The 13693-nt window shown below is 37.0% G+C and overlaps 1 protein-coding gene across 1 annotated transcript in view; it reads left to right on the forward strand.

The window, feature by feature from the left end:
- Positions 1-13693, forward strand: part of ADGRV1 (adhesion G protein-coupled receptor V1) — a 436592-nt gene that overhangs the window by 77310 nt on the left and 345589 nt on the right. Inside the window, exons 47-59 of the mRNA XM_077790425.1 lie at positions 225-349; positions 1204-1370; positions 1453-1596; positions 2489-2596; positions 3093-3345; positions 4032-4151; positions 4325-4547; positions 5011-5215; positions 6188-6334; positions 8480-8735; positions 12096-12304; positions 12872-13042; positions 13438-13620. Of these exons, the coding sequence (XP_077646551.1) occupies positions 225-349; positions 1204-1370; positions 1453-1596; positions 2489-2596; positions 3093-3345; positions 4032-4151; positions 4325-4547; positions 5011-5215; positions 6188-6334; positions 8480-8735; positions 12096-12304; positions 12872-13042; positions 13438-13620 (2311 nt within the window). The remainder of the gene's footprint in view (positions 1-224; positions 350-1203; positions 1371-1452; positions 1597-2488; positions 2597-3092; positions 3346-4031; positions 4152-4324; positions 4548-5010; positions 5216-6187; positions 6335-8479; positions 8736-12095; positions 12305-12871; positions 13043-13437; positions 13621-13693) is intronic.

A 13693-nucleotide genomic window follows, 5' to 3' on the forward strand; every position in this document is an offset into this window, starting at 1 on the left:
AAATTTCAGGTTGGTTTAAGGTTTTGCTGAATTTCCCATGATTTTGTCAAAGCCTTTTGTGAAGAAACCCTGGGCAACCTTAATTAGTATTAGTCAATCATAGAGCAAACCCAGTATTTTCTTGTTATTGCATATTCTGTGCTGGAAGTGTAGAGTAAGAATCCAATTTTCATACTATAAAAATAATGCTGCATAAAATTTATTTTCACAATTCTCAAATTTAGGACAAATATCTTCACAGTTGAAGAAGCAAACACTACAGTTTATTTGAAAGTTTCACGGAGTAATGGACTCAACGTATCTGTGAGTGTTGAGTGGGAGACATTGTCGGATACTGCGTTTGGCATCAGTACGTTCACTTTATCAAGAGCATCTGTTGTCATTTTCAGAGTTAAGATAGCTACAGAATAACCGAACATACAGGAGATATAATTTTGGAATGAAAATTCACTTATAATACTCCTATGATGTCAAAATTCATTAGATAAAAGATCTTGGCTGCTTAAGAGTCAGCTTAGAATCAGCCACTCCTGCTATAGTTTCAACAGTCTGTATTGCTCTTCTTGTTGCTTATATATTTTCACAAGACTTTTGATTTATAAATCTGTTCTTTACTACTTGTAATTCTGGATTTTTCTAAGTTATGTAAAAGACACTATTTTCTGTAAGGATTGAATGACTAGGTAGTTTGAGAATCTTATTTCCATGACTACTACTTGTGATGACAGAGAGATTGAGAATAAACACATTTTTAGTTTCTTTGTCACTTTTTAATTTCTTCTTATCTAGTTAATTTTCTCACTACCTAAATTCTAACTGAGTCACTCTGAATCACACTCAAATTGCCTATGCGTCTTCCATGTAATAGTAATATATGGGAAATTAATTTATTATTTAACTCTCAGTACAACCTCAGTGCTATACATTTCCATGCATTTACATGCACTTATACCAACTATTTAGAAACAACTCAGAATATGGATTAGGTGTTTAGAGCATGGTGCTAAAAATGTCAAGATTGTGGGTTTGACCATTGTATATGCCATTCACTTAAGAACTGGACTTGATAATTCTTGTGTGTCTATTCCTACTCAGAATATTTTGTGATTTCTAATACTAGATTTGGTTTTCACAAATAAATAATTAAAATTGTGTTGTAAAAGACTGTAAAGATAAATACTTTTTTCTTATACTGTATTGCAGGGGATAGCATCAATGTTCTGTCTGTTGTGCAAAGCTTTGTGGAAGAGTCAGCAGCTAGCTGGTGTTTCTTTGCATTGGAAAAAAACCTGTATGGCGTGTTGTTGCGTTCACCTCCAGCTGTGTTTTCTACTCTCTACCAGTGGAAAGGAGTTTTTGTAGCCATTGAGGTAAATGCTTACTTACAGACACCAGCCATGCTGCTTAATAAAACCTTGACATTTCAGTTCCACATTTTTTTTCCTCTCTCAGAATTTCAGTATGTGGAATCCTAAAAGCTGTGTGTCTTTCCAAATCCATGCCTCTCCCTACCTTGTGATTACTCATGGAGGAGGAAGTCGGGGAGCTTCCAACACCAGTGTGTACGCATTAATGCCTGGACGCAAACTATTGAGGGTAAATCTGTGTTACTTACAAAATCATTAAATAATGGTGTTAGAAAGGATTTTGTGAGGCCCTTCTGTTCAGCCAAGTTTTGGGAAAAAGAACTCTGTTCTCAGATAGTTTGGCAACTGAACACTCTGCATAAGTCAGTGATGTAAGTTCCTGTCCTGGTTTAGGCCAGGGCAGGGTTAGTTTTGCAGTAGCCAGGATGGGTATGGCTGGAGCCCAGAGGTTATTGTATACCACCTCATGTCATTTTCTGGGGACGGGGGAAAGGTGCCCTCCTGGGGGTTGGGATAATGTGAGTGCAGTTCATGCATGTATTGACGGGTTTGTGTAGTGGGTATTTTCACATGTGAATCTTTTCCTCTCTTGTACCCTCTGCTATCTTTATTGTTGGTTTTGCTGTTAATTTTCTCATCATGTTGCTGTTTGTGGTAAATTGTCTTACCTTAACCCATGATCTTCACCTTTTGTGTTTCCAATTCTCCTCTCCATCCCACTGCAGGGGGAGAAGGAAGGTGCAGCATGGTTTGGAGTGTTTCAGTGGGAACACTAAATTGAGACATGGCATTCCTAAAGCATGACAGTTATTAGAGTTTGTTGTTTAATATTTTTTGTAGCCATATTTTGAGGGTGAGATAAAATGACCTTGGAAGTAAAGAAAGAAATTGTGGAGCAATGAAGTCATGGGGCATTTTCTGAAAAAACTATTATAACTAATATTAATTTTCTAAAATGACCCCATACATATTTTTTTAAAACTATAAAATTACATATGTGACAATTTTTGTTCATTATTTTATATATGTTTTGCTTGTTTACAGTTTTTAAAAAATATCTGCGTATATGTATAAACTTGAACTGACTACCAAATACCATTTTTTGCATATTTTCCTTGTAGCTACAGACTCTCTCTATTTTGGATACCACACTTGTCAAACATTTTGCTGTGGATGAAGAAGACTATTTGGTTTTTGTGAGTGATACCACTGATTTCAGTTCTATCCAGGTTAGAACACACTTGTTTTCATGGCTTTGATGTAGGTAGTTTGATTAGTTTTCAGTTTGAAATATGAAGGAAATATAGATTAAAAAGTAAGTATATATTCCTCAAAATTTAGTTATGTTTCTATTATAGATTTATAAGACATAAAATTCTAGACTTGTTTAAATATAAAAATACCCCTTACATTAACATGTAATTTAGGCTTGGTTTGATTGTATTGCTACTGTCATTTCTGTTTTGAATTCTATTACATTAAAGAACTACAGGAATAGAAATAGCTTCTGACCATAAACATGTTCATCTGAAGAACAGGCATTTCAGTAAGGTAGTTATTTATGTGTTGCTTATCAGTATGTTTCCACCATAATGTAGGATCCACTATAAAAATGAGGAAATCAGTTTATTAAAAGTTTTTCCAATTTTTCATCAAAACACTTAATTTCTTTTTTCTTAGTGCTTGTCATAAATATATAATAAAATACATATTCTATTTTTGCAGGTTTTTCAGTGGAATAAAGATATATTTGTGCTACATCATCAACTTCCACTTTACAGAGCTCTGAACATTGCCTTGTTTCTCCGAGGAGGCATTATGTACTTACTAGTTTCTTTGTCAAATACCAGCCAGAATGTACTCTTGTACCAATGGCTGAATAATGAGTTTAGGAATCTTCATCAGTTACCAGCAAAAGAAATAATAGATATGGAGGCCTGGACTTCTGGATCTGATATATATTTGATTGTTGCAAAAGGTATTTAGCAGAAAAAAAACTTTCTGAGTTTGTTAAGTATGTGCTAATTTGTTTGATAGCAGAGGCATTTGGAAGAAAAGGGGTTTAGATAGAAATTAAAATATTACTGGTGGGTGACAATTTGCTGAAAAGCATCTTACCAAAGTAATCTCTGTTTTGTCCTTCATAAAATGAAAGCATTGTGTTTGTTCTCAAATATTTATGAAATAAATTAACAATAGGAAATAATAACTCAATTAACAATAGGAATTAATAACTCTATTCATCTAGCTGTTAATTGCACCCTTTCTAAGCTTTACTGAGCTTTCTTATATGCAAAGGGCATTGTTCAGCAAAGTATATTTTTATTACAAGTATGACACATGTTTTATGTTTGCATCCCTGTGACTATTTAAAAGTGTATATTGCAGTCCATAGGTTTCTTTGCACTTGACCGTTGTCTGCTGAGATTTTTAGTGTTCTTATATGTGAATGTATGCAGAAAAGCCTTTAAATTATGTCATGGAATAAATAAATCATCTAATGGGAAATCATGCTATTGAGTTATGCAAGTAAAAAGGAAGATACAATCACTGGTCTCACTTAGTAATTAAAGCTGCCAGTCTCTGTCTTTGAATGGCCACCAGTGTGTGATTTAATTAACAGGCTTTGTATAATGTAGGCTTTGTAATTTTTCCCCTTTGTAGAAACTGGAAATTCTGAAATATTAATCTGGGAGACAGGGAAGTCTACCTTCAGACACTTTCAGTCTCTTCCAGTCCCTGCTGTAAGAAACATCCATGTTTTCATGCCTCCTTCAGGTTTAGGTAAGATTTTGTTTATAGTGCTGAAATTGAATAAATATATGCATTCAATTTTCATATCATTTATCAAATTTTAAGAGATACTTTAACAACTGAGCTGCCAAGGGCATTTTTCATATTACAAGAAATTTTGAATATATCACTGAATATTTTTTTCTCTTTCTTGCTCAATGTAGTTCACATCCTCCTCTCTGGTAAGGACACAACAGCACTGTACTCCTGGAACTCGGAAGGGAACCAGTTCTCTCTGGTGCTGCAAGCCCCATATGCAGATCATATCACTTCCACTACTGCAAGGTCTCTGAATTCCAGCAAGAGCTTGATTGCTCTTTCTGTTGAGTCCAGCTCCCAGATTTATGAGCTTACGACTATCTCCAACCAGTCAGATTTTATACCTAGGTAGGATTTTTGGTTTATCTTCCAACTCTTGCATTCCTTTTTCGGTGGTCTTTTTATTACAGTGGAGACTGTTATAGACTCCTGTATGTGATGTGTTTATTAACACTAAAGAGAATTTTTCACAGGTAGCCTTAGGATAACCTGAAGTCAATCTTCTCACAATTTGCTTTAAAATATGTAATAAAAGGACTTGCAGTTAAACTGGATATTGAAGCTTTTATTTAGAACAAATTAAATTACATTACATTAATAAAAAATTTCAGTTACTGTATGCTCTATTGTAATGAAGAAAAATACCAAACCCAATATTATTCCCATAACCTTTAAACCTCATTGACTTACTCAGGTATATAAACAACAATTTCAGCATCAAAAATGCTCTTTAAATTTTCATTAGTGCTTCTGAATTTTGTTATTCATATCCTCAGTTTATAATTACTCAATGTGTTTGTTTGTATGCTAGTTCAGGTGAATTGATATTTGAGCCTGGGGACATGGAAGCTGTGATAGCAGTCAATATCCTAGATGACATCATCCCAGAGGAGGAAGAATGTTTTAAAGTTCGTCTGAAAAACCCTAAAGGAGGTGCGGAGATTGGTGCCCACAGTTTTGTTAACATAATTATTCCTCCCAATGATAATGCCTATGGAGTCATTGCATTTGCCCAGGTAAAACTTTTAAGGTAAATCATTAAAATATGTATGTATCATTTTGGAATAACAGAACACAAACATACTAAAATTGCATGTGACAGGATTCTTCTTCTAAAGTCTTGTAGCAGCCTGAGGTAGAAGGGCTTTGACTTCCATTTATCAGTGTTACTTAGTTATATAGATGACAGGCAATAGAAACTCAGTTCCAGTCTGTCCCTTTTGTGAGGTTGTTATAATCCCCTTACATTTAGAATAACCCATTATTTTATCAGTTTTATTTTGCAGCAGCCTAAAAATTTAGTTTTCAGATGGCATATACAATATCATCATAGTCTCTACTGATTGATTAATCAAGGGAATTAAGTAAATATTTTTTTCCTCTAAAATAATTATGCCACAGTTTAGAGCCCATCCGCCTGAACAAAATAAAAACTTTGGAGAAAATGTCAGGCTAAAGGTATTATTTGGAGTTGTTGATTCTTAAATTATCAAATATTTATGAAAAAGTTATGTATAAGTTATTTATAAGAAGTTATGTAAAGAGATGTATGTACTAAATGCATAATGAAGATACAAAATACAAAAGAAGCATCACTGAAATGAAACATTGCATCTGGACTTGTGTGAGGACGATGAATATTAGTAAAGTAACAGCAATGAAAATATGTCTGTCTTGAAAGTCTACATGTTTATATGCTTCAGATGATTTGGATATAAAATACTCTACTAAAAAAAAAAACCACAAAAACCATTGAATGTTTGCCTTAGGATGAAGAGGTCTGACATTTCAAATTCTTGTGTTTATGAAATTTGGACCTGTTGAGTATTAAATTTTAAAAATCTAATCAATAAACTTGCATTTAGCTACGTAATAGTAGAATAATTTATTGAAGCCCAATGTCTCTGCCCCCCTTTGAATATCCTGTTCTCTAAAGAATTTCCTCTTTTTAAGAAAATGTTTTGGTTCTGCTGCTCTATGTTTTCCAGAATTCTTTATTTAAGCAAATTGAAGAAATGGAACAGGACAGCTTGATCACCCTGAATATTGAACGTTTAATAGGAACATATGGACGAGTTACAGTAGAGTGGATTACTAATGGGAGCATAAGTGATGTATTTCCAGCTTCAGGAATGGTATTTAATAATGTCACTATTATTGGGGAGGCACTGACTGTATTGTCTCAGACAATAGAAAAATATGTACTGAGTGAGAAGGACAGTACCTGTTAGGTTGTCCCACTTTTCTGTTAATCGCTGCTTCCTGGTCCTTTGCTGTGATTCAAGCAGTTTATGCTTTTGGCGAGCACATAATACAGCTATATCACTTTAACACTTGTAGAACCTGATATTGCAATGCTGTCCAGGCACAGAAAATGTGTATTTGTAGTAACCTATTCCCATCTTCCTTCCTTTCTGCTGTGAGATTCGGTTACTATGTCAAACTGCATAGGTGGGAATCTGGGAATGTTTGTTCTTTGTCCTGACCTTCTCAATACAATGGAGAACTTAAGTGGCCCAGTAGAATATGAAAAGTCCCAGTTTTCTATGTTTCTGAGAATTTTAGATTCCCAGCCATGTTAAAACCCAGTTTATCCAATGGCCAAAGCTCTTAATATGCCTTAGGACTGGTATGAGTCAGTTTCTGTAAATCAAAGTCCTCCATCTTCTGGCTGTCTGTAGCAGACACAAAGCCTGAAAAAAAGTGAAGAAAAAAAACAAATGGACTGGAAATTAAGGATGCCAAAACAATCATACTGAAATTGTTAGAGTACTCCTTGAGCATTCTGGCTACATACCATATGAGTGCACTGCATAGCTTTGCATGCAAGAAGAGTCAGAAAGGATAATAACAAGTGGAAATTTCTGTTTTTCCTACACATTATGTGTAGACTAAGTGTTTCTAGACACATCTTCCTTGTTGAGAAAAACCTAATCAGGTGGCCAGCCCTTTGAATTTAAAAATATGAGTAGAGATAGACAAAGAATGTATCAGTCATTTTATCAGAGGAAGAAGGAAAAAAAGTTGAATAACCATTTCTTCACATTGCAATTATTTTAAGAGATATATGCTCATTATTTTGATATGGATATATGTGGTATGTTGACCTTAGATGTCTAAAAACCCCCAACTATTTCTCTTTTACTCCCCCATCTCAGCAGGATGAGGAGAAAGTAAGGTGAAAAATTTTGAGATAAAGGCCCTTTAATAAGAAAAGAAAAAGCCATTGTCTACCTGGATTTATTCAAGGTTTTTGATACAGCTTGCTGTGGCCTTCTTCTAAATAAACTAATGTGTTATTGCTATCCCCAGGGAGTGGTGGTAAATAGCTCTTTTCAAACTGGCAACCTGTCACAAATGTGGTCTCTCAGGGATCAGTATTAGGCCAAACAGTGTTTAGTTTCTTCATAAGGGATGTAGGTGATGAGACCAGGTGTACTCTGATGAAGTTTGACCATGATACCAAACTAAATGAGGAAGTGGACTCTTTGGAGAGTTACCGAGCAGGCAGACGTGGGTAGGCTGGAAGATTCATCAGGAACAAATGTTGCACTATGGAAAACATAATCCAGGAGTGGAGCACCCATTGACATCTATCCTGACTGGGGATTAGCTCTGGAGAAAGGGACCTGGGGATTCTGCTGGTCAAAAAGCTATGGCTGGAATTCGGTGTTCAGTTTTAGTCCCCGTTATGGAAAATAGATATGGGCAGGCTGGTCGGGTCCAGAGCTGGCCACGAATGTGGCCAGAGGACAGGGAAGCCTGTCATATGAGGAAAGGCTGAGAGAACTGTTCAGCCTTGAGGGAAGAAGGTTATGAGGAGATTTATTTTCAGACCGTTTGTCAGTATTTAAAAGGTGGCTACAAAGGAGAATACTTATTTTTACAAGGTGTCATGTTGAAAATACGAGAGGTAATGGATGCAAGTTACTCCTGGGGAGATTCCCATTGGACATAAGAGGAAAATTTTTCACCATGAGAACAATCATCCATTGGAATAACCCTCCCAGGAGAGTTGTGGACTCCCCAAAACTGACACTTTTAAGATTGAGCTGGATAGGATGCTGGACCATCTTGGTTAGACTATGGTACTGCCAAGAAAGATTGGGCTAGGTAATTCTTGTGGTCCCTTCCAACCTTGTAATCTATGATTCTATAAGATATATATGTGTGTATGTAGATGCATTTTATAACTGATAAAGTTTACAGAATAAAACTCCAGGTTTAATAACACTGATAAGAAATTTTACGTTTTTCCCCCCTTCCCTCTAAAACTTTAGGTTACATTTTCAGAAGGTCAGGCCCTCTCCACAATCACCCTGACAATTCTTGCAGACAGTGTTGCAGAACTTTCAGAGACAGTGGAAGTCATACTCACCTGTGTTACCACTGTGGATGTTCAAGATACCACAAAAGGAGCTATCATTGATCCCAAAAGGGCAAGAGCTGTACTTAGCATTTTACCCAGTGACTCTCCACATGGTGTGATTGAATGGCACAGGGAGTCTCTCTTTGTTAAAATCACAGAGCCAGAAGGTAAGTCTGTTTCTTGATTCTTAAGAAAGAATGTATGTTTTTTCAAAGTCAGCATTGTTGAAGTTATAACCCTGGTTACATATTATAAATGTATATATTCTCTATATATATATCAGCAATTTTTTATTAAAGTTTTTTATGTATCAGCAGTATTTTATTATTTATAGTATAAATATCCCTTAAAATATGTAACCATGCCGTATTTCACATTGCATACATCAATATTTTTCAGCCATTTTTGTTTGAGAGGTAAGTTGCAAATTGCTAATGCATTAAATCCTTCTGTTTATATAAAAAGCAGAAGTTTCCCATTTAATGGGACTTCTATATTGTTTAAAATAATTTACATAGAAAGACTTTCCTCTTGAAGTGTCTCAAAAAGGGAAGCTTTTTGCTTAGAGCGCTAGGGGAAGGAAGGAAGCAGATCAGGAGTGAATTCTACTTCATGAAAAAGGTGATATTTTTCTGCTTGCAATTGCATGTTTGATTTGGTTTTCCTTCCAGGCACAAGTTGAAGAAGATCACCCAGGCAGTTGGCCAGAGGAGAATTGCCATGATGCTCAGGCTTCTTCCCTCTCTCCTGGCTCAGGGAGCAAGCTGGCATTTCTTGGGGCTCTTCCCACAGCTACCTGATGGGCTATTCATACTTTTAACAACCCAGTTAGAATTTTCTAACAATTTAATATTTTGTCAATATTAAAAAAATTAGATATACAAAAACTACTTTTCCATCAGAGTATATTATCACCGGTAAAACATATTTTATTTTCAGGTGAATTGCTGTTGCCCCTTTATTAGCACCTGGAAGTAACGTAAAGGGATTCTTTTGTTTTTTTACACATTATAAACATTTATACTTTGACATTAGGATTCAAGGAAGGTTGCTAGCTTTAACTGGTTTCACAGATGTTTTTTTCCAGTCTATAACTATTGTATTTTTAATGAATTATTCACATGTTCTATCTGTGAAATAATACCTGGTTACAGTAACTAGTTTGAAGTACAAGCCTGTTTACATTTTATCTGTTTCTATTTCTGCAGTCATAAATGCACCACTTTTAACCAGATTGTGTTTCATAATTTATTAGATAAAATTACAAATCTACGTTCCCAAAAGGCTGTTGAGCCTGACTGATACAAGTCTGTTTAATTTCTTTGATATTTGAGTTAAGTAAATGGGATATTTACAGTCAGAATGACTGCCCTCAATACCACTTTCTGTTAGAATCAATAGTGATGACCTAGGCATAAAAGGCCAGGCAAATTATTGAGATGGAAATTTTGCAGGACAACTGAATAAAAGTGTTGAAGTAATAATTTGTGTAACACTCATATGAAACTGTAGTATTTCATTATTCTTATTCTTCTAGATCCAGTTTTTCAATGCACAGTATCTTCAGATATCAGTATTGTTTTGTCTGTTCACACCAGATGTGTGTGTTCATATGCTTAAACCCTGGAATAATCCAAGGACTGTTGTGTCACTGAGTAGAATTGAATTGGGGTCTAACAAGCAGCTCCAGTAGATAGCTGAGCTGAAAATCAAGCAGACCAAGGGCTAAAATAAGGCTTCCACAAGGTGCATCCTAGTCTCAGTTCTCTTCAACATCTTCATGAATGACTATAGCATGAAGGGGGGTGGGTTAGAAACAGAGATGACACACCTAAAATTAATGAGGCAACAGAGAGAGTTTATTGTTTGAATCCCTCTTTATAAAGGGAGTTTGAAATGCCCCAGACTAGATAGCTCATTGGTCTGATCTTTTAACACTGCTCAGACAAGTGAGATGTCTGCAGCTTAGGATGAAATGCAATTGGTTGAGATTCCTGTCTGTCAACCCAGGGGCCAGTTTATGGAACTGGCTGTTTTTCTTATTTATATCTAAATTAGTTGCCCAGTACAAGCCAACTTGTACTGTGATATATTGTGAGAAACTGTAGTGAGCCTGTGCTCCAGGGTGGTTTAGGTGAATGGAGATGAGACATCTCTGAAGGTTGCTCTTAGGATATAAGGTTTATTAGGGATGGAGAAAGTTCCTGCTTGGAGCTGCCAGACGCATGTGGCTGGGCTTGAGAGGATGGGGGAGGGGAGAGACAAAAGGATGCTCAAGGAGAGAGGAAGTTCCAAGAGGAGGGGAAGATCCAAGAGAGTGTCTGGCCCCTCGGAGACCCCTTATCAGGGGGCTTCAAGGTGGGCTGGAACAAGGCTCCTGCCAATGGGGTCACAGGCACTTGATGTTTCAGGGGAGGGTTACAGGTGCGAGGTGAACCATACATTTTGGGGGTGAGATAGAACAGTTCACTTGACCCCTGGACCCATCTGTAGGCAAGGGCATTGTCTGGCTAGCAGAGAGGACCGTTCTCATCCTGGCTGTATTATTTATGAATAATTATATTTGTCCATCCTTCCCAACAAGAAACTACTTGGATTCAGGATTCTTAGAAATAATATTTGCTGACAACATTAAAGGAGGAACTCCCTTGAGAGAAGAGAGGCCCTGAAGAAAGACCTCAACAGATTTAGACAGACCTTGACAAATTACAGCACTGGGCAATCACCAGCTGTATGAAGTTTAACAAGGGAAAGTGCCAGATTCTGCACCTGGGATGGGGCAACCTTTGATGGATGGACAGTCTGTGGAATGAGCTGCTGGAAAGCAGCACCGTGAACCTGGGAGTCCTGGTCAGTGGCCAGTTGAACATGAGCCAGCAGTGCCCTGGCAGCCAGGGGGGCCAAGCGTGTCCTGGGGGGCATCAGGCACAGCATGGCCAGCCGGGCAAGGGAGGGGATTGTCCTGCTCTGCTCTGCACTCACCTTGAGTCCTGGGAGCAGTTTTTGTCACTTCAATATAAGAAATACATTAAACTATTAGACAGTGTGCAGAGGAGGCCATGAGGACAGTGAAGGCCTTGAGGGGAAGTCATATGAGGAGTGGCTGAGGTTATTTGGTCTGTTCAGCCTTGACAGGAGGGGAGACCTCATTGCAGTTACAACTTATGCAGGGAAGAGGAGGGGCAGACACTGATTGCCGCACTCCCTGGTGCCCTTTGACAGGACTCTGGTAAATTGCATGAAGCTGAGATCAGGCAGATATAGACTGGATAGCAGGAAAAGGTTTTTTAACCAGAGAATGGCTGAGCACCAGAGCAGGGTCCTCAGGGAAGTGGTCACATCACTAAGCCTGACAGAGGTCACAAAGTATTTGAAAAATTCTCTCAGGTTTGTGGTGTGATTCTTGCAGTGTCCTGTGCAGGGTCAGGTGTTGGACTCTGATGATCCTGATGGGTCCCTTCCTACTCAGCATATTCTATGATTGTAAAACAACTGTATTTTCAATTTTTTCCATCTCCTTACTATAGGGCAGGATAATTCAACTACTGTTACTCTACAAATTGTTCGAGAACAAGGATTTGTTGGGGATCTTGCAGTTCAGTTGAGCACTGCACCAAATTTTGAACTCCCCCCCTCCAACCGAGCAACAGAATATGAAGATTATATACTGGAAAAGAAAACAGTAATTTTGGCAGAGAATGCAACCACAACTTCAGTCATAGTCACTATTTTGCCTGTGAGTAGCCTAACAACTTCTTGAGCTATTAATATCTTAAGGAAATGGAAATGTTACTGATTTTATACTAGTTGCATGACAACATTCTAGAAGTGACTGTGCTGGGACTCTTGGAAAAAAATCTTGTTATTCATCTCTTTAAAAAAAACTTGTATATTCATCACTGGGAATGAGCCAAATTCTTTGTTTCATTACAATCCCAAAATTTACTTATAATAATAAAAAAGATTATGTATGATCTTTAGATACATTTAGAATGGAGATGCTGATTTTCAAGTCATGGCTTGATTTCTGAGATCTAGCTCACTTTCTCGCAGGTAGCAGTAACAGGTGACAGCCAGCACTGCTTTCCACTGTTCTTGCATATCTGGAATCTGACTTGTCAGCTTCGATTTCAAAACCTGAGCAAAAGTATCTTTACATCTTTCATATAATATGAAGCCAGGCGTTGGTTATATGATCCCAAATGTTGAGAAGTCTTGAACAGTAAACAACCTACAAGTAGTCAACTGTATTATATTGTAATTTATCATTTAAAAAAAAAAGAAATTTAAAACTTTTTTTCAGGACAATATTCCAGAATTACAGGAAGGATTTATAATCAATATTACTGATGTGCAGCTGATCACTTCATCTGAAGGACAGCCAAGTGTGAAGAGGCTTGGATTAGAAATAGCTGAAATAACAATTGAAGAAAATGATGATGCCAGAGGAATATTTAATTTTAATGTTACAAAGGTAAATAAGTCTGAATGAAAAACATATAAAGTGGCTTTCGAGCAAGGCAGTCCGATTTCTCATATGACTTCTGAAGTGTTCTGATTGGTTTTATAGTACTAAATTGTTATGGATAAAATGGCCAGATACCAGACAAACAATTCTTTCTTAAGAGGTTCATCACAAATAATACAAAAAATTTATTATGGACCTGGCAGTGCTGAAACCAGTGTCATTAAATGGATGTCAGGAGGTCATCTAATCCAGATTTTTGCCTAGAGTAAGGTCAAAACTTAGGCCAGACCATTTTACAACTAATTATGCATTTCTTCATTTATTCTTAACTGCAAGACAACTTGGGGAAAAAAATGAAAAAGTTTGTTGAGACACTCTATGGTTTCTTTTTAAATGTACAGGGTATCACTGGAGCTGTTTCTGGTTATGAGGTACCACCACCACAGAATGTACTAAAACTCCCAGTTGTTCGACAGGCTGGGAGGTTTGGGTCAGCAATTCTGTACTGGGAAGCCATTCCTTCAACTGCCAGCTTTGATGACTTCACACCATCATCTGGAAACCTTACATTTGCAGATGGGCAGGTATTCACTTGCTGAAAGTTTACCTGACTTTGGGTTACCAGCTTAAGATTCTTTGTGTGTTTTCCTCTAGCAG

Source organism: Lonchura striata, chromosome Z (genome assembly GCF_046129695.1).
Source record: "Lonchura striata isolate bLonStr1 chromosome Z, bLonStr1.mat, whole genome shotgun sequence".
In the NCBI taxonomy this organism is placed as follows: domain Eukaryota; kingdom Metazoa; phylum Chordata; class Aves; order Passeriformes; family Estrildidae; genus Lonchura; species Lonchura striata.